At 54.6% G+C, this 19,354-nt stretch overlaps 5 protein-coding genes across 5 annotated transcripts; 3 read left to right on the top strand and 2 right to left on the bottom strand.

Annotated features, from left to right (window-relative positions):
* Window positions 1-2,123: 2,123 nt before the first annotated feature.
* Window positions 2,124-4,628, top strand: BDZ83DRAFT_575860 (aconitate hydratase; the record flags this gene model as incomplete). Its single annotated transcript, XM_060504863.1, has 2 exons — window positions 2,124-2,237; window positions 2,376-4,628. The coding sequence occupies 2 exons, from the start codon at window positions 2,124-2,126 to the stop codon at window positions 4,626-4,628; spliced, it is 2,367 nt and encodes a 788-aa protein (XP_060365800.1).
* A 416-nt stretch (window positions 4,629-5,044) lies between these two features.
* On the top strand, window positions 5,045-6,690 carry BDZ83DRAFT_618224 (rhomboid family protein). The gene is made up of 5 exons (XM_060508067.1): window positions 5,045-5,507; window positions 5,577-5,714; window positions 5,769-5,850; window positions 5,921-6,108; window positions 6,183-6,690. The coding sequence occupies exons 1-5, from the start codon at window positions 5,327-5,329 to the stop codon at window positions 6,392-6,394; spliced, it is 801 nt and encodes a 266-aa protein (XP_060365799.1). The 5' UTR covers window positions 5,045-5,326; the 3' UTR covers window positions 6,395-6,690.
* A 920-nt stretch (window positions 6,691-7,610) lies between these two features.
* Window positions 7,611-9,050, bottom strand: BDZ83DRAFT_751389 (glycine cleavage system T protein; the record flags this gene model as incomplete). The annotated part of the gene is made up of 1 exon (XM_060514043.1): window positions 7,611-9,050. One exon carries the CDS (start codon window positions 9,048-9,050, stop codon window positions 7,611-7,613), a length of 1,440 nt encoding a protein of 479 aa, XP_060365798.1.
* Window positions 9,051-12,575: 3,525 nt separating this feature from the next.
* BDZ83DRAFT_281015 (uncharacterized protein) lies at window positions 12,576-17,057 on the top strand. The gene is made up of 2 exons (XM_060502132.1): window positions 12,576-16,197; window positions 16,250-17,057. Exons 1-2 carry the CDS (start codon window positions 12,657-12,659, stop codon window positions 16,777-16,779), a joined length of 4,071 nt encoding a protein of 1,356 aa, XP_060365797.1. The 5' UTR covers window positions 12,576-12,656; the 3' UTR covers window positions 16,780-17,057.
* Window positions 17,058-17,334: 277 nt separating this feature from the next.
* On the bottom strand, window positions 17,335-18,552 carry BDZ83DRAFT_575764 (peptidase family S66; the record flags this gene model as incomplete). Its single annotated transcript, XM_060504848.1, has 1 exon — window positions 17,335-18,552. One exon carries the CDS (start codon window positions 18,550-18,552, stop codon window positions 17,335-17,337), a length of 1,218 nt encoding a protein of 405 aa, XP_060365796.1.
* Between the last annotated feature and the right edge of the window lie 802 nt (window positions 18,553-19,354).

Below are 19,354 nucleotides of genomic sequence, written 5' to 3'. Positions count from 1 at the left end.
TGAGTTCCTAAGCCTTAGTAAGGAAGTACCTTCAATCTGTAGCCGTCCTGCGCGCTGCTACCCGCCGCTGAACTGACAGGAACCTAGCCGGCTGGACGGGACCTCCAGATCAACAGTGAGGTAGCAATGTCCAATCACCCAATGACAGCTGTGTACAACAGTATCAGGTACCTTCCAGTAGCCAGAGTTTTCGGGACATGACTCTAGCTTCTGCAGCCCTGGACGAGATGCAGACTGCATTGCAAAAGTCTGAGACGAGGCCCTTGCGACGGAAAGGTACAGTACGGAGTACGGCCTCGCGAGAGTCGCGACCTCAGATTTCTCCGCATGGAGCTGTCCTGGCTTCTCTGGGCTTGTCCTGGTCGTGTGTGATGGACGTCGTCCAGTAGCGTGGGGAAGAAACGGAGAGCCTTGTCATGGTCGCTCAAAGTCCGGATATCCATACCGTGACACAGGAAGAAGAAAAGGCCGGACAGGCGGGTGACCGGCGTTGTCGGGTAAGGCAGCAAGAATCGAGTATCCGTTGGTACCTCAAGTATGCGTGGTAGGGAACCTGACTCCAGGTACAAATCTTCACATGTGGAGGCAACGTGAGCGTCGCAGACTCGCAGCCAGTGGCCGTGTGGCTCAGTGCTGCAGCAGCGGTAGCCCCGGGGTCTGGAGGGAGCATACCCGTCTTTATGGGGATTAGCCTCGTCTCCGGGCGGAACCTGACATGAGACGGACAAAGTCCAGTCTGTTCTCTCCTGCTTCTTGATCGGCCGTCTTCATGTGTGATGGATGAGCGGACGGGCGGGCGGTCGGACCAAGGTAGAGGTGGACACATGCTGTCAATTGAATTGTGCATGATGCTCCCGTTCTCATAGCGAAAGACCAAAGTCAAGACGGATGAACGGGACTGTGACAACATTCCAGAGAGGCCAAGAATTGGGGTAACGAGTTGTACCAACGAGCTCTGGGTGACGGCATGCAGCGCAAACAGATGTCGTAGGAATGTTTATCAGTGACGTTTTTGCACCTTGACTCCTGTCGCTGGGCGTCTTGCTATTCGCCATTCGCCCTTGCCGTACGCCGTATCCGACCGCGGTACTTGGTATTGTTCCTGTCATGCCTCGCGTCATTGGTCTCTTTGCAGATGCCTGTATCTGGCCTTTGCCTTCGTCTCGATCGTTCACCAGGCCAAGATCAGTTGCCTGTAGAGGCAAATCAGTCAGCGGATGAACATTGTTCGAGTACCTAGCACAACACCTCAAGATGAGATGGAGATCTAAGGTATATGAAATTTGTGCGTGATAGAGAGGGGCCGGCCGAAACAGCAGTACAAATGTAAAGGTAGTGGGCGAGGGGGATGCAGAGGGAAAAAAAAGGGTACATGTGGCTTTGGACAGGGGTGGTTACCTCTGAGCAAAGAGCAGTTGCGGTGCAAGGTCTCCGCAAAGCAGCAGGGAAAACCGCGATACGGAGCAGGGGGAATGGGACAGAATGGGGGGTACTTTCGGAAGGTACTTTCCTGAGGTCGTCGTTGTTCCCGTGAAAGTGAAGAAAAGCAGCCCCACTCCAGTCCATTGCTGCTCTTTGCTGCTGAGTGAAAAATAATCCAATCTCGCTGATTCGTCCGTTGGCCCGCCGTCGCCTTCGTCATAGCCGAGGAGACCCACTTTGTCGACCCTGTTCCTCAGCACCTTCTCCACAGTCCACACAGCAGCGCGGCAACCAGACGGCCTGCGCCCAATTTGAGCCGAGCACGCACCGTGGCACCGTGGCCACCCCCCCAAAAGCTGCCGCGGAAAGAGCCCAGAGCGAGGTGAAAGAGGGCAAAAGCGAGTGTGATCCGGAAAGAAGGTGCGAGGATTTTTTACTGCCACCCCCATCCGGAAAGACCTAGGCCTGGCTTGCTTTGCCGCCTTTCTTCTACTACTTGACCTCCTCGTCGGAAATTCTCTCCACCTTCTTGTTTTCTTCCTCTTAATATTCTTTTCCTTTCCTCCATCCTCACAAACAAAGTCCCTTGAACAGGCAAGGGCACTTGAGATATCTGTTACGAGCTTCATCACAGCTCGGACAACTCTCCACTCAAGCTCAATTGATCAGTTTCATTGCTGTTCTCAGTGTCAACACCAATCATGTTGGCTTCACGACAGCTCCTGGGCTCTGTTGCCCGGAGCCGTACTGCCGCCAGTGCCCGTCTGGGACTGCGTGGCATGGCTACCGTCTCTGACTCTCCCCTTGACCGCAAGGTACGTTGATTTCTTCCCTCTAATGCCAGAAAACCGTTCTCTACGGTGATTTCTGTCTGGACAGCATGGCCGGGTGCTTCTTTGGCATCGCGTACGTGTTTGCTCGACATGACAAGGGTGCTGACTCGCCGAAAACAGGTCAAGCAGAACATCCACGAGGAGGGCAACTTCATCAACTACAAGAAGATGTCCGAGAACCTGTCCATCGTTCGCCAGCGTCTCAACCGCCCCCTGGCCTACGCTGAGAAGATTCTCTACTCCCACTTGGACGACCCTCACGGACAAGAGATCGAGCGTGGTGTCTCATACCTGAAGCTCCGCCCCGATCGCGTTGCTTGCCAGGATGCCACTGCCCAGATGGCTATTCTGCAGTTCATGTCTGCTGGCATGCCCTCCGTCGCCAACCCCACCACTGTCCACTGCGATCACTTGATTGAGGCTCAGATTGGTGGCTCTAAGGATCTTGCCCGTGCCGTCGGCATCAACAAGGAGGTCTACGACTTCCTTGCCTCTGCTTGCGCCAAGTACAACATCGGTTTCTGGAAGCCCGGCTCTGGTATTATCCACCAGATCGTCCTCGAGAACTACGCTTTCCCCGGTGGTCTTCTTATCGGAACTGACTCTCACACTCCCAACGCCGGTGGTCTTGGTATGTGCGCTATTGGTGTCGGTGGTGCTGACGCCGTCGATGTCATGGCCAACCTTCCCTGGGAGCTGAAGGCCCCCAAGGTTATCGGTGTCAAGCTCACTGGTGCTCTGAACCCCTGGGTTACTCCCAAGGATATCATTCTCAAGGTTGCCGGTATCTTGACCGTCAAGGGTGGTACTGGTGCCATCGTTGAGTACCACGGCCCTGGTGTCGACACCCTCTCTGCTACCGGTATGGGAACCATCTGCAACATGGGTGCTGAGATCGGTGCCACTACCTCCCTCTTCCCCTTCAACGAGTCCATGCACAAGTACCTCACCGCCACCAAGCGTAAGGACATTGGTGACTTCGCAAAGACCTACGCCAAGGAGCTTCGCGAGGACGAGGGCGCCGAGTACGACCAGCTCATCGAGATCAACCTGTCCGAGCTCGAGCCCCACATCAACGGCCCCTTCACCCCCGATCTGGCCACCCCCATCTCCAAGTTCAGCGAGGCTGTCAAGGCCAACAACTGGCCCGAGGAGCTCAAGGTCGGTTTGATCGGTTCTTGCACCAACTCCTCCTACGAGGACATGACCCGCGGTGCTGCCATCGCTCGCGACGCTCTCGACCACGGTATCAAGTCCAAGGCCATCTTCACCATCACCCCCGGTTCCGAGCAGATTCGCGCCACCATTGAGCGCGATGGTCAGCTTCAGACCTTCGAGGAGTACGGCGGTATTGTCCTTGCCAACGCCTGCGGTCCCTGCATTGGCCAGTGGGATCGTCAGGATGTCAAGAAGGGCACCCCCAACTCCATCATCTCTTCCTACAACCGTAACTTCACCGGACGTAACGACGGTAACCCCGCCACCCACTCCTTCGTCGCCTCCCCCGACATGGTCGTTGCCATGACCGTCGCCGGCAGCCTCCACTTCAACCCTCTTACCGACAAGCTCAAGGACAAGGACGGCAACGAGTTCATGCTTAAGCCTCCCTCCGGAGACTCTCTCCCCAGCCGCGGATACGACCCCGGCCAGAACACCTACCAGGCCCCTCCCGCCGACCGCAGCACTGTCAACGTCCAGGTCTCTCCCTCCTCCGACCGTCTTCAGATCCTGTCCTCCTTCCAGGCTTGGGATGGCAAGGATGTCAACGACATCCCCATCCTGATCAAGTGCAAGGGCAAGACCACCACTGACCACATCTCCATGGCCGGTCCCTGGTTGAAGTACCGTGGCCACTTGGACAACATCTCCAACAACATGTTGATTGGTGCCATCAACGAGGCCAATGGCGAGGCCAACAAGATCCAGAACTTCACCACCGGCGAGTGGGACGCCGTCCCCGCCGTTGCCCGTGACTACAAGGCCAAGGGTATTAAGTGGGTTGTCATTGGTGACTGGAACTACGGCGAGGGTTCTTCCCGTGAGCACGCCGCTCTTGAGCCCCGTCACCTTGGTGGTCTTGCCATCATCACCCGCTCCTTCGCCCGTATCCACGAGACCAACCTGAAGAAGCAGGGTATGCTTCCTCTTACCTTCTCCGACCCCGCCGACTACGACAAGATCAGACCCGAGGACAAGGTCGACATTCTCGCCACCGAGCTCGAGGTCGGCAAGCCCCTGACCATGGTTGTCCACCCCAAGGATGGCAAGGCCTTCGAGGTCAAGCTCTCTCACACCTTCAACGCCCCCCAGATTGAGTGGTTCAAGAACGGTTCCGCTCTCAACACCATGGCCAAGTCCGCTGGCAAGTCATAAACGGACAATGTTACGTTAGCGATACGGGTCAGGGCGATATGTGGTTAGGCGGTGTAGGCGTACCTCTGTTTATTTAGCATGTTCTGGGGTGTCGGTCGGTATAACTAAAGTGTATGGCCGCGTTACGCCCTTTGTTTTGGTCGGGCAAATACCTCTGGGACTATTGTTTTTTCTATGTCATGTAGGCCATGATTTCCTAGTATGTACAAATTTGAAACGTTCAAACAAAATTTCGACGCAAGGGACAATGCCAGATCGAGCCCAAAGTGTTCAAGTACCATAAATCCGTATGTGATCTTCCTACATTTTACCAATGATCCATTATACAAAGCACTTGAGAGACCCAAGACGAGTTACATAACTCAGTGTGACGCTGTAGCAGGCACGTGATGATAAGAGGTGGATGGGTTGTACAACAGGGGTCTTATCTAACATTTTTGGGATCGTCCGAAGAGGTCCGAGTGGACCGGGAGCATGCGACAGGTTGTCTACAATTTCCCAACTGCAGTAAAACACACAATCTCCGTGGTGCCAACTCGAGCCAACTCTCATGCCTTGTGCTGTCGACTGGACTCATTGCTAGAACGACTTTTCACTTTATACGCGGCGATTGGTGCTTGTTTGGTCGCCAATTTTTCCACCCGACTTTCGACCCTCGACCCCTCTGGATCCCGTGAATCCCGGAGGCGGCGGGCGCGATGGCTCCTAACATAACGTCCTTCAGCACCCTTCGGGCTCGCTCTTACGTATTCCGGTTACCGCTCTTTACGCGCATCGTTTTACTGGTCATCATCGCCGCGTGGTTCGCAGGTCTTCAGCATTCGTGGGATGTCAGGCATTGGGGCGCCCTGATTCCTGACCAGCTGTCCTTTACCTCTTGTAAGCTTCCCTTGCCTGCCAGGCGACCCTCTATAGGCGCGTTCTGTACTGATTGTATATCGGCGACAGCATACCGAATGAATACGTTCCCCTTCGTTCATGTAAACCTCATCCATACGGTCATGAACTTGGCGGCTCTGGCGCCGTTGATGGAGCGGTTTGAGGCGGAATTCGGGACCTTGACCTCTATTGCCCTGTTTATCGGCCGTAAGATGACCCCTTGGTGTACTCTACAAGGTGCAAGCGACTAATTTCTTGCAGCTCTGAGCACGATCCCGGCTATTCTCTACACCTTGATCGAACGGTTCCTCTTCAAGGGCAACACCGAAGTTATGGGAGCTAGGTAAGAAACTATACAGGCGATGCCCGCGAGCCAAGGAGGTTTGAAAACTGACGAGAAACCCATAATGTAGCGTCTGGGTCTTTCTGCTCCTGGGCATCGAGGCGATCCGAACCTACAAGACGAACCCCCACTTGACGATTGCGACGTACTCGATTCCCACGTGGACAACCCCCCTGATCCTCATCCTGGTGGTTACGGCGCTCGTTCCCGGCACCAGCTTGCTCGGTCATCTCTGCGGTGTCCTGGTTGGATATCTCTGTAAGAGACCTGGCACTTCCTTTTCCCTGTCCTGCTAGAAGGATACATGACTAACTCAATATTACTTTTTCTAGTTGGTCTCGGCTACCTGAAGTTCCTGAGCCCACCCGAAAAGGCCCTGCGATGGATCGAGTCGAAGCTGAACCTCCTCGGGCGGCTGCCGCACTACGTGAGCGTCGACCAAAAGACGTACGGTCGATTCGGCGTCCTGCCCACCAACACCCATGCTGGTGGCGGCAGCGCACCGATTGCGCTTGTTGGCACGACGCAGAGACTTGGGCCATGAAGGGGAACGCACGCATTGTGTGCGCATGTGCGTGTGTGTTGAAAGCTTGTAATACTACATGGCATACTTTGTCCCGGTTAGGCTGCAGTTTGCACCTTGGTCGGAGTTTGGGAGTTCATAATGCAGGCAAAAAAAAAGTAGCATGTGTACAAGGCGGGGTAGAATTTGTTTTGTATTACCAGTTCTCTCTATGTTTACTTATGATTGTAAACTATATAATATGAAAGATTCTCGTATGTGTAACCACCACTGGCCTTTGTCGGAGCATTTGCGTGTAGACATATCACACAGCCGGATGGAGAACGGTGCTAGAAGTCTCATAGGTCTCGCGATTCTTTTCCTACTTGTTTGCAAAGGGTTTCTAATGTTGGAATACTCTTCATCTGTTGATGGCTAGTTTGTCCTGTATGCTGAGCGAAGCGAGAAGGAGATTTATTTGACCTTCCAAGTTGAATTCAGCTAATGAGATAGCATGTACGTGCCGTACTGCTCTGTGATATTGGACACTCGTCGCCTGTGTTGGCCGGGGCTTTCAGGAACCAACAAGTCAAGGGAGCACAGTCACATCTTCCGGCTAACTTGGCAAAGCCTATAGAATCAGATCCTTCCATCGACTCGGAGCCTTGAATTGGGATTCAACTCGTACAGGGAAACGTTGTCGAAGCATGACGAGCTTGGTTCAAATGCCTTCATCCCACTCTCATCGCACGAAGAGTTGCCCCACTTACTGTTCTCCCGTCCAAGCTAGTCCAAATCAGGTCTAGACTCACTCGTCAAACGCTAATAAGAATTTCTGCGGCTCGTTCAATCCTTCCGTCTTTTTTCTTCTTCACATTCAAATGTAACTCGATCCTGTCAACATAAGCTGCTTGTCAACCTCTTCCATATTTGCCGCATTCCAGGATCACAGTTTCTAGAGTATTCAGCCGCTCGTTTGAGGGTCGTCATCGCTTTGCGCTTCCGTGATGGCTTCCCATGAAGAAGTGGCTACATGCTTCCGAAGCAAAACATTGAAAACTTGCCGTTGCTTTGATCTTATCATATCGCGGATCGCAACATCTAATGACCAGTGGGTCAGACGATGTTGTTTTTCTCCGGACATGGTCGCCCGGTGCCTTTCAAGCAAGGAGAAATCACAAACAACATAGATGAAAGCCAAGTTGAACGCTAAAAAGTGCTGGATATCTTTTGAAAACCTCTATCGATACATCCCACCCTACGCAGGTGCAGGCATCGGTCCCTTGAAGTATTTGCTAGGAACCAACGGCATCTTGGACACCACGGCTCCCCTCTTCTTGCCTCGCACTACAACGTCCAGCTCGGTGCCGGACTTGTGCAGACCCTCCTTGACGTAGCCCATGGCGATGTTCTTGCCCAACGTCGGGCTGGGCGAGCCGCTGGTGATGACACCGACCTTCTCCCCGTCCTTTGTAAAGATCTCGGCGCCCTCGCGGGCCGGCGCGCCTGAGATCACAAAGCCCACGCGGCGCCTCTCGATGCCCGCGCCGCCCTTGCTCTTGGACACGAGCTGCTTGTTGATAACCTCGGCGCCGTGGAAGCCGCCCTTGCTACGGCGCTCCTTGGGGATGATCCACGACAGGCTGCCTTCGACGGGCGTCGTCGTGTCGTCAATGTCGTGGCCGTACAGACACATGCCGGCCTCGAGGCGCAGGCTGTCGCGCGGGCCGAGACCCGCGAGCTGCAGCCTCTCCGGGCCGGCGACCTTCAAAAGCGTCTCGGCGATGGGGCCGGCCTCGCCGTTGGTGGACTTGAAGGAGATTTCAAAGCCGTCCTCGCCCGTGTAGCCTCCGCGGCTGATCATGGCCTTTTCGGGCGTCGACTGCCATTGGCCTTGGCTGTCCTGGTACCGGAGACGGGCGAAGCCCGTGTTGCCAAAGTAGAGGGAGCTCAGGTCCAGCCCGTCGGCCGGGTCAAGGACCTCCTGGAGGATCTCGGCGCTCTGGGGGCCCTGGAGGGCGACGAGGCCGTACCCTTCGAGGACCTCCCACCAGAAGTCGGTGCCCTCGGGGTTCTGGAGCGCGGCGGTGTGCTCAGTGAGGTAGGCAAAGATCTTTTCGCGGGTGCCGGCGTTGGAGACGACGGCGTACTCGTGCTCGCCGAGGCGAGTAATCATTGTATCGTCGACGATGCCGCCCGTACCCGGGTGGAGGAAGGTGCTGAGCTTGCTCGTGTTGAGCTCCATGTCGGCGACGCTGGAGGGGGTGACTGTCTCGAGGAAGGCAGCGGCCTTGGGGCCGGTGAAGCGGTGCTGGACCATGTGGGAGACGTCAAAGAGGGAGGCGTGGGTGCGGGTGAAGTGGTGGGACTCGGCGAGGGATTGGCCGGCGTACTGGACGGGCATGTGGTGGCCGCCGAAAATGACCATTTTTCCGCCGTGGGCGACGTGGAAGTCGTAGAGGGGGGTCTTGTCCTGCTTGGAGAAGGCGGCGAGCTTCTCTTTCCAGTTTGCGCGGGAGGAGGCGGAGCTGTAGAAGCGGCTGTTGCTGTTGTGTAGTTGTGATGCTCCCGCTGTTCTCGGGGCCGGGCCCGTGGAGCTCAGTCCGGCGACGGATGCGAGGGACCGGCCCTGGCGAGCGGGAGAGGCCAAGAAGGGCCTTGCCGTCCGGGCGGCTGCTACCAGTCTTGATCGTGTCATTTTCAAAAGTCCAATTGAGCTGGTATATTGGTGAACAGATTGGCAATTGAAGAGAACCGCAAGATCAAGGTTTCAAGAGGAGGAGGAGGAGGGGAGGAGGAGGCCCCAAGGTATGACGGAGAGCTTTCCCTTGTACCGATAAGGTATTCGGATGCGATAAGATGAGGCGGGTCCGAAGCTGGCCGAGCTCTCTGGCGTTTGATTGGTGAATTGGACGGAATCGTCTCGGTCCAGGATCCGAGTGCTCGGTATGGCACCCGCCGACCGGCGGTCTCGCACTCTGGAAAGTCTGAATGTTGGTTGAGGTGGTCGGGTCTGTTTCCTCTGCGGCTCGTTCAACGGGCGGATAGCCGCGCGGTCTCTTATCTGCGTCTCGCACACCGGGTCGTCTCGTTACTCTAGTAGCCCATCTTCCCATTCGCACATAGAGGTGTGTTTCAAAGACAAGGCAGTGTCGAGTCATTGGCACACCTCAGCTGAGCGTCGTTGGTACTTCGGTAATGGTTACCTGGTGGAAGAGCCATGATAGTTGTATTGCATCATACTCATGAGCCGGTGTCTATCGTATGTCCCTTTAGCTGTCGTACAAATTTCGCCTCTAAAGATGGGTTCCGCTTCACGATATAATACCGAACAAACATCACTGGGCTCATCCCTCTCTCCATTGAAGCAAGAAACTACCTTCACCGTTTCCCTTCATCTCAAACCAGTCTTGTCACATGGACACAGCTTCTTGGGGCAAAATTAGAAGGGTCAACTCAGGGTACAGTCTGAAGCGCCAGTATGCTCAACATGCTCATTCTTGACAAGTTCACTACTACCCAATGCGGTTTCAAAGGTCTGGTCAAATGAATAGAGAATTTGTAAGGCTTGGGAAGTAGGAAGTAGGCCGTAGTTGAATGCAGGCTCGAAGGTAAGTATAACCCGTACGTTTGAGCGTACCTAGTGATTTGAGCAATTGGGATTGAGACCCAGGCCCACAGTAGGCCCGCTCAAGCTGTTGCTCTGCCAAATGTCTGTTCTGCCGGACTCAGTCGTCGCGGCCTTGACAAGACGGAGAGCTGAACATGCTGAATCAATAGTATACATGCGTAAGTCGATTAAACTTCAGCTAAGAGTATTTATCGACTTGTAATGCAACCGACTTGCAAAGGCAAAGAAGGGACCCAGTGCACCAGAACTAGCTACCATGGAAGTTGCAGTTGGGGTCAACAGAAGGACCTAAGTATTAGCTCCCAGACTTATGGGAAACTGAGAAACCACGACACGACACGACACTTCATCGTCGGTATCCCTGCAACTTTGGTTTCTGAGACATCAAAGCAAGTGCGGCTGAGAAAGTTAAAACACACCCAGCACTTCTCATGTCGTATCCCGAGTTGGAACTTGGAAGACAGAATGGTGCCTGGCTCAAGACTATTCGGGGATGAAAAAAGGGCCAGCAGCTTAACGAGGCGTGTTTCCAATCGCCCATGGCAAATCTCGATGACAAGAATGCGGGTTGTCTTCATGGACCTCGAAAAGCCTATGTCTCTTCTGGAACACAAGGGATCGGCATTCGCCGTACAATCGATGGGCCACATAGCTTGAGATTAGCATCAGTTATGGAGCTGGAAGCTATACCACTTAGACTAGGTATAATAGCAGGTACCTCAAAGCAAAGCTCCCCACAGTAGGTCGGTTGAGGCAAAAGGAAACCCGTGGGAACCTCGGGCGCCCACCAACCACGGACTGTCTCGACTCTTCATCACGTCAGGCTACACAGGAACTTGTGCTTATTCGAGTGATGGTAGCGACAGACGGCGTGAACACCTCACCTCATGACCAGGCCGCAAGGGAAAGCAGCAGTAGCAGACAGCGTGAGAAAGCGATTTTTGGGAGAATGAGACGGAGAAAGCCACAGGGCGGCGCCACGTCGAGCTTGCAAGGAGCAACCGTGGCGTGGCGGGCATTGCGTGGGTCACTCGCCACATCCCCAAAAGCCATCGGGCGTGGGGTCGCGTCGAGAAGGGAGGGGAGGTTCGCGCGAGGTTCGATCGTAGGCACACAGCTCGATGGCCGTAGCCACACTTGGATGGAGGAGAAAGCATGGTTGGACCAGGGGTGGGAGGGAAGCCACAAATCGGGAGCCGCCTCATGTCTCTCCAAGTCTCACTTCTTCAACTCCCACTCCCACTGTCCAGTCTCCACACTTATAAGACGGTCTTTTTATGAGGAGAAGGAGGGAGAGAGAGAGAGAGAGACAGAGAGAGAGAGAAAGAAAAAAAAAAAAAGAGGCTAAAGTACCGTGGCATCTGGCACCCTCGGCAAGGCGACCCCCCGCAAAAGCTCTTTTGCTGGGATGCGACCCCTGCTCGTGGTCTATGCAGTATGTGGTTTTGAAGTTCCGAGACTTGAACATTTTCTCGACGCGACCCAGACCCCAGGTCATTTCCGTTCCTCGCGGCTCCCTATCGTACATGGTAAGCGTTCGTAGGTATCCTACGTGTTTGCGGAGTACCATCCGTACGAATAGGCCGTTGCCGCATGGGTGGCTGTTTCGGCAGATTGCAACCTGCCAGGCGGATACAGCGTCGCATTCAAGAGCAGAGGTGAAATTGCTTCACATCAAGACCAGCAGTCTAGCACCCATCCACAGGTGCTTGAAGTCAAGAAGTAGAGACGGGAAGTCTACCTTACAGAACGCCCATGGGATATTTGCATGTGCTGACAGGTGCTAATGTATCCGTAAAGTCCTTGACTCTATCCGTAAAGTAAACCTCTACGAATCAACTTCAAGCTTCGATGGAAGAGAAGGCACTTGGGGATACGTATCGATGGTACCACCTCACTTGGCGTCCATGCTACCTACCTTACCTAGGGACTAAGGCTCTAGGTACCTTAGCCTCTCTAGCGGCTAGCCCGCTGTGGCTCAGCCAATGGCCGCCCGCCAGCACCGTCCCGTCCGGTCGTCGCGTTCCCTCTTTGCCCGCTGGTCCCTTCCTCGCTCCGTTCGCTCCATATCAAATTTCACGTCGTGCTCGTTTCCCATTGCGGGTGCTGTTGCTCTGGCTCTGTTTCTGTCTCTGCATCGTGATCTTTCTGGTCTCCTCTGCCGGGGCCCGTCCTCGTCGTCTTTTTTCCCTCATTTGCTCCTCCCAGACTACTACCCCAAGCTGCCAAACTGCCACCCACACCGAGCACCGAGCACCGAACCTGAGCCCTGGAAAACGAGGTCAACCCATCTTCCATCGTCGCGGCTTGCCTGTCAATTCGGTCTAGCCCCATCCCATTCCCAACCGACGCGGATACGGTTGCCTCATGTCATCCTAATTTCCGTTGCATTCGCTCCCAAACGGTCGACTCGCATTGCCCTTCCGTCTTCTGTTCGCCTCCCTCAGTCTCCATTGCATGTTGCTGTCCCTCTTTTTCGGACGAGGATCCACAAGCAGCTGCACTGCTGAGCGGCAGACCGAGGCCGTACGCAGCACGCAGTACTCTGCTCCGTAGGCGTGAACTGAACGGCTGACCACCACCGTATCGGGACACCCATCGCCTCACCACCAAGGGACCACCCCCCTCCCAACCGATATATACAACCCGACTGCCTCGTCCCCCCCAGCCACAATGTCCACCGAGCCCTCCCCTCGTGCTGTTCGATTCTCCAACGGAGACGACGACTTGCGCTCAGACAAGATCATGCCCCAGCGACCAGTTGCCATCCCCGTCGACTCGGACAATTCTGCTTCCTCTGGCGAATTTCAACCCGACGACCCCCACGCACTCGAACGTCAAGATGAACTCGGTTCTCTCGCCAGGTATTCCGAAGGCCATATCGCTGGCTCCATGTCCAACCTCGTCCAAGCCGCCGTAGCCAATGGCACAACCCGCAGTCTACGAAGCAACGCCAGCGACGGCGACGCATCCTACACCAATGGCGCGAGCAAAGTTCAACGACCCAGCGCTCCCGCGAGGACCCCTTCCAACACATATGCCCCGGCCGCACACCGCAGGCCGCAACCTGCTCCTTCTTTCGTCGAATCCGTCCGAGCATCATCGAGAGGTCGTCCTCGGCCCAGCGAAAGGTTCCGCCAGCAAGAGAGGGCCTACGTGCAGAGGTTAAGGCAGGATCACAACGATGGCTACCCGTTCGATGGCGGATACGTCAACGGCATCAACGGCATTGGCCAAGGCGCCGACTCCGACTCGGAGGGGGAGACACCCTCATCAGAAGGACCCTTTGACGACAGATACGACCAGGAGACCATCATGTTCTACGGCAACGACGATTTGCAACCCACAGACGAAGATTTAAAAGACCCGACAAATCGAGAACGACTAGAATGGCACGGCATGCTGGAAGCTGTTCTGACCGGCGACGTCGTCAAGCAAGAAAAGAAGCGGTTGATTGGATCCAACGAACAAGCAGTGGGGAAGAGCGGGCAAAAGGCAGAGCTGTGGCTTGGTATTCGCTCAAAAGTATGTGGAAGACATCTTCCAGTGCAAAGACGAATGGTCGAGGAGGCTCGCGCGACGCTGGACCGCACACTAGACGAGATTATCAACTTCTCCGTCAAGGGCGAGAGCGAAGCTGGAAAACCACCATACGAACAGGTCAAGGACGTGGTCAAGAAGATCGACAAGGCCGAGAGTCTGTACCCTTCTTGGACCTCGCTGGCAGCTGAGCACCAGTCGGCGAACTCCCCGCTCTTCCATGAGGCGTCCGAATCAATCATTGCCTGGTACAACACCAATGAGATGATCAACACAGAGCTTGCTATTCTCAAAAAGTGGGTTGGAAACGAAGAGCTAGATTTCACTCGGACTCGACAACGTTCGCCTGTAGGCAATGGCATCAGCGATGAATCCTCATTCCTTGACCGATTGATGAAGGAGGACGGCTTGAAGTCGCTGTATGATGAGGAGTTCGACGATGAAAAGAACAAAGACGCACACAAAGGCATGTTGCCTGGTATTTCAACAGTCATCACCAAGTCCAAACAGACGCTCATCCGAAATTTCGCCGCCTTCCAGAAGCGACATCTCCCACCGTACATTGAGGAGCTGCTTACGCTGATCAGCTTCCCTTCCCGGTTGATTGAGGAAATCATCAAGATGCGCCTTGCTTACGCTAAGAAAGTGAAAGAGTCTGCGCAGCAAAATCCGATGATGCAGGATCAAATGATCAACCAGTTTCAGCTACTTCTCAAACTGGCTATCCGCATCAAGCTGGAGTGCCTGGCTGTGACACAACCAGAACCCGGCTGGGAGCTTCCGCCCTGCATCGACGAGTCTTTCGATCAAGTCGTGCTGGATGCTCTGAGATACTACTTCAAGATGCTCAATTGGAAACTCAGTGGCAACAAAAACACCTTCAAGGAGGCCGAGTTGCTATTCGCGGAATGGGACTTTGCCAATGAAATCGGTAGCCACCTTCTCGGTGGTGATGTCGAGGTTGCCGAGCAGTTCAGTTCCCTGACCTTCAAAGCTATCAATCGTTTGAGTGTCACTTTCGAAAAGGAGCTCCAAGTTAAGCCGAAGGAGAGCACCGCCGAGATGAGCAAGAGATACAAACAGTGCCTAGATTCGGTCCGAGTAAGACAACGAATGCTGCAGCGTTTCTCTCGCATGCTCAGTGAAAACTACGAAAACGCATCCGACTTCAGCATATCCTTCACGCCAGAGAAGTTGCAAGAGTTTTATGACAGATTGATTGCATCCGGCCACTTCCAGGTTTTCACGGATCTCTACGAGCAGGAGGGCATATTCATCATAGCTTCGCCCTCGTTAATGGACAGACACGACGCGATTCATTCCATCTTGGGTCTAAGCTCGCCGGAACAGTTTGCTGAAGACCCAAGTGATCCATATCTGTTGATCCTCCGGCCTGAGAGCAGCCCGCACTGGTTCGGCGACATTGTGCAGCTTTCAGTTCGGGAACGAAACATCGATCTGAAAAAGGGCCACATGAGACTAGTCGCAGCCGCTGCTCAAGCGCGACTCGTCAATGCCAGGAAAGCCTTCATCGATGCCGTCGACATGCACGTCGACCTGGTTGTGGAGCAGAGATCGAATTTGCACAAGGTCAATACACGTCTGATGGAGACGAGACGTGTTGCCTACAAGTTGTCCAACAACTTCATGGACAGTGTCGAAATCATTCGGAAGCAGACCGAAGGCAGAGAAGTTCAAGAGCTCATTCAAACTTGCTTTGTCTTCGCGACAGAATTCGGTCAACGCTCTCTCCTTGTCATGGACAGCAACCGAAAGCAAATGAACAACCTGAAGCTGACGAAACTTGCTTTGGATTGGGTCAGCTTCATCTGTGACGACTGCATCGCGTCAGATCGAAAGACGTTCCGATGGGCGGTCTTGGCTCTGGAGTTTGCCATGGGGATGACCAGAGGCAGACACATCTTGGCTTTAGGCGAAGAAGAATACGCCAGGCTCCGGGCAAAGGTTGCTGGCTGCATGGCGCTTCTTATTTCACACTTTGATATCATGGGGGCGAGATCGAACCTAGCCGCCCAAGCAGAGAAGGAGCGCATCGAGGCCTTGGTTGGACAGTTCAAGCGCTTGGATAAAAATCGCATGCTCGACGACCATGAGGCTTCCAAGTACATCACGGAGCAGCGATTGGAGGAGATTGACAAGGTCGACGATATCAGGAGGGCCAAGGAGGCAGAGAGGCAGGCTCTCGGTCGCGTACTAGAGGGAAACAACGAGGTCGACCGATCGCTAGCCTACCTTTCATCTTCGGCTACCAACATCACGATGCGCTGGCAACAGGGTCATTTCGTCGGCGGCGGTACCTTTGGCAACGTTTATGCCGCTATGAACCTGGACTCGGGTCACTTGATGGCTGTTAAGGAGATTCGTTTGCAGGATCCAAAGCTAATCCCCACCATTGCCGAGCAGATCAAGGACGAAATGGGTGTCTTGGAAGTGCTCGACCATCCCAACGTTGTCTCGTACTACGGTATCGAAGTCCATCGCGACAGGGTCTACATTTTTATGGAATTCTGTCAGGGTGGTTCTCTCGCGAACCTGCTAGAGCACGGCCGCATTGAGGACGAGCAAGTTATCATGGTTTACGCATTGCAGCTGCTTGAGGGTCTCGCTTACCTGCACGAGAGTGGCATTGCCCATCGCGATATTAAGCCTGAAAGTAAGTATCATCTACCCGATATTGGTCTAATGACTGTTCTAACAACTTACAGACATTCTCCTCGATCACAACGGTATCATCAAGTACGTCGACTTTGGAGCTGCCAAGGTCATTGCTAGGCAAGGCAAGACGCTTGTTCAAGACCTCTCTTCTTCCAAGCCCAACAAGTCGATGACGGGCACACCCATGTACATGTCGCCTGAGGTGATCAAGGGTGAGAACCCTGGCAGAGCCGGCTCAGTCGACGTCTGGTCGCTGGGTTGCGTGATTCTTGAGATGGCCACTGGTCGTCGTCCTTGGGCCAACCTGGACAATGAGTGGGCCATCATGTACAACATTGCCCAAGGCAACCCTCCTCAGCTGCCGTCGGTCGATCAGCTTAGTCCGCAGGGTCTCGACTTCTTGAAGAGATGCTTTACCAGAGACCCCAAGCACCGCGCATCCGCCGTCGAACTCCTGCAACACGACTGGATTATGACCATCCGCAGCCAGGTTGTAGAGCCACCTACACCTAGTGACGCTAGTAGCTCTGCTCAGTCAACGCCCAGCAGTAGGAGCAACACCAACGACGGTTTCTACTAGGGCCAGAAATCGACACATGGTGTTAATCACTTCAACTCTATAGACGCACACCTTCAGGAGCCGCAACAGGCTCCCTCGTCGTCACAAAGCAGTGCCGATGTGCCAAAAGTTCTAGTTACGCGAACAAAGGACTAGGCACGATGTAGCAGAGCTGCATCGACACAGCACTTTTATTCTTCAACAACGATACACGACCAAAGTTTCTCTCATTTTTCATACACACCGGGGAACCCCCAGAAATTGCATCAGCAAAGCGTTCGGAGTCATTTCCTCGAGGATTCACATGCTTTTTCTGGTTACAAGGGTTTTCACAGGTATTCAATTGCTGCTGGCTGGTTGGGCAAAGGAAACCAAGGGGGTTTCTCTCTTACATGACATACACGAACCTGAATGGGACACAATGGGAGGTTGAACACGAGTATGGCTTAGGAGAGCTATCGTTAAACATGTAATACAAATAATACCCAAAGGCTAGTTTTACCCAGCCCATCTATATGTCATGAAACGTTTTTTGTGTCGCCTTCCCGCCCATGCCCTTCTTGAGTGGCTGCCCGTTCAGACCACCACAGCCTCCGCGATGGAAAACTCATCCTTTTCCGAGTCTAGAACCGCCAACGCGTCCATCGGTAGCGTCACGATGGGCGCGGTATGTCCAATGTCGACATTCATCAAGATTGGGAAACTGGTGCTCGCCCCTAGCCGGCCCTTACACAAGAGACCCTGTATCACGGCCGCGTACTCGGCCCTCTCCCGCTCCGTGTTGTACCCGTAGGCTCGACCGACGACGAGCCCCGCAATCTCGTCAAAGACTCCGCGCGCTGCCAGATCCGCGAAGGCGGACCGGATCCTGGCGAGCGGGTTCCCTTTTGTCATGTCGGCCTCGGCAGTCGCGGACTCGAGGAACATGATCTTATCCTTCCAGGTCGGGGGGGATATGTGCGCGATGCCCTGGATGCGGGCTACGACTGTTAGGCAGCCGCCGAATAGGCGGCCTTGTGTGCGGGGACCTCGTCGGAGCCAGGTCCAAGGCGGGGAGGGGAGGAGGGTTCGGGGCGTGGTTGAGGCGCGGGTTGAGGGGGAGAGGAAGTAGGGGCATGTGATGGGGGCGTAGTAGGTTGAGCGGGGGATTGGGTTGGGAGTTGTGGTTGGGGTACTTAGAGTCTGGAGGAGGTGGGCGAGGTGGAAGTCTTGGAGGTAGCCGTCGTCTTCTGTCTTGTTGAGCTCCGGGCGGTGGTGGTCATCTTGTTCACGGAAGAAGTCGAACGAGGCGACAGAGGCAGGTGTGGAGGTGACGGCCTCGCCGAGTTCCGAGACGGCGCAGGGGCCGTAAAAGGTGCGGAGGCCGGTGAGGGCGCGGAGGGACCAGTGGAGGACGGTGATGTCGGAGTAGCCCACAAAGATTTTGGGGTTCTCCCTGATGAGGTTCTGGAGGTCGACGTCTGCCACGAGGTAGGGGATGAGTTCTGTTGCTGTTGAGCCGCCGACGGTGCAGAGGACCATGTCTACGGTGGGGTCGGCGAAGGCGGCGCGGAGCTCGGCGAGGCGGTTGCGGATGCCGGCGGGGATGGGTTCGCCGGCGGAGAGGACGGGGTCGAGGTCTTCGTCGTGGGGGTGGAATATTGTGGTGACGGTGTAGCCTAGGGAGGCGAGGAGGCTTTGGGCGCGGGCGAGGGCGGTTGGGACGAGGGTGTTTACGCGGAAGGAGGGGGAGATGAGGGCTATTTTTGCGTTTGGGGGGAGGGATTTTGGGATTATGGGCGGTGGAGAGGACATTGCGGCTGTTTTGGGGTTTTTTTTTGGGAGTTTGGTTTGAGGTGTTTTCGTGACGATGGGTTTGGTGTAAGTAAGAGTTGAGCGTTGATGGTGCGAGATGTGGTCGGACCTAAAGCCAACGATGGATGCCGGGGTTTTGTACAGTCTCGATTATGAGGCAGTTTTGCTCCGTATGGACCAGATATACGTGATCATAACGTACATCAGCACATTTGCATCCGGAGATCGATGATGCTTTATAATCTAGCTGTTTGAAAGACGCCGTCAACGTTGCGACATTCGGTGTGACTCCTACAAGTACACGCGTTGGATTACGAGGAATTCAGTTGAGGTCAAGCATGCACTCATCACGCAATTGAGTACATGGCTACTGGAAGATGGATGGGAAGCAGGGGTGAAGTGGAGAGGAAACGTAAGGTAAGGTAGGTCGTCGTCCAAACTCACGTCAGCACATGCCCCGGCCCCGGGAGGGGAAGGCGGTTGCGAATTTCGAACCCCACCTCGGCCCGGGGGTGTCTTGTCAGTCGGCCGATTGCTCCGGAAGTGGGGTTTTGGCCGGCATGCGTGGCCGCAGGCCCAAGGGCAGGATTCTTTATGTCTTCATTACGGTAGAAAGCTTAAGTTGATTCATTGACGCATCTCCAAAATCTTCTATAACTTCCTCGCCCCTGTAATCTTTGCTGCTAGTTGTTTTCAAGGTGAACAACACAACCGGACGGTTTCAATGCCATTGACCCTTTCAACCCCACCGGCTATGACACATGGTTACAATCACGCCTCGAATCATGCGGTACACTCTCAA

The sequence above is a fragment of the Colletotrichum acutatum genome (assembly GCF_030867785.1).
Source record: "Colletotrichum acutatum strain CBS 112980 chromosome Unknown BDZ83scaffold_38, whole genome shotgun sequence".
NCBI lineage: Eukaryota > Fungi > Ascomycota > Sordariomycetes > Glomerellales > Glomerellaceae > Colletotrichum > Colletotrichum acutatum.
Note: the sequence above shows the minus strand (reverse complement) of the source record. Positions and strands in the feature narration are given on the sequence as shown.

Bases quoted from the DNA above. Each gene is read 5' to 3' on its own strand.
- BDZ83DRAFT_618224 (XM_060508067.1), top strand. From the start codon at position 5,327: ATGGCTCCTAACATAACGTCCTTCAGCACCCTTCGGGCTCGCTCTTAC. The intron at 5,715-5,768 runs GTAAGATGACCC...AATTTCTTGCAG, and splicing joins TATTGCCCTGTTTATCGGCC to CTCTGAGCACGATCCCGGCT. The intron at 6,109-6,182 runs GTAAGAGACCTG...TACTTTTTCTAG, and splicing joins TGTCCTGGTTGGATATCTCT to TTGGTCTCGGCTACCTGAAG.
- BDZ83DRAFT_281015 (XM_060502132.1), top strand. From the start codon at position 12,657: ATGTCCACCGAGCCCTCCCCTCGTGCTGTTCGATTCTCCAACGGAGAC. The intron at 16,198-16,249 runs GTAAGTATCATC...AACAACTTACAG, and splicing joins TCGCGATATTAAGCCTGAAA to ACATTCTCCTCGATCACAAC.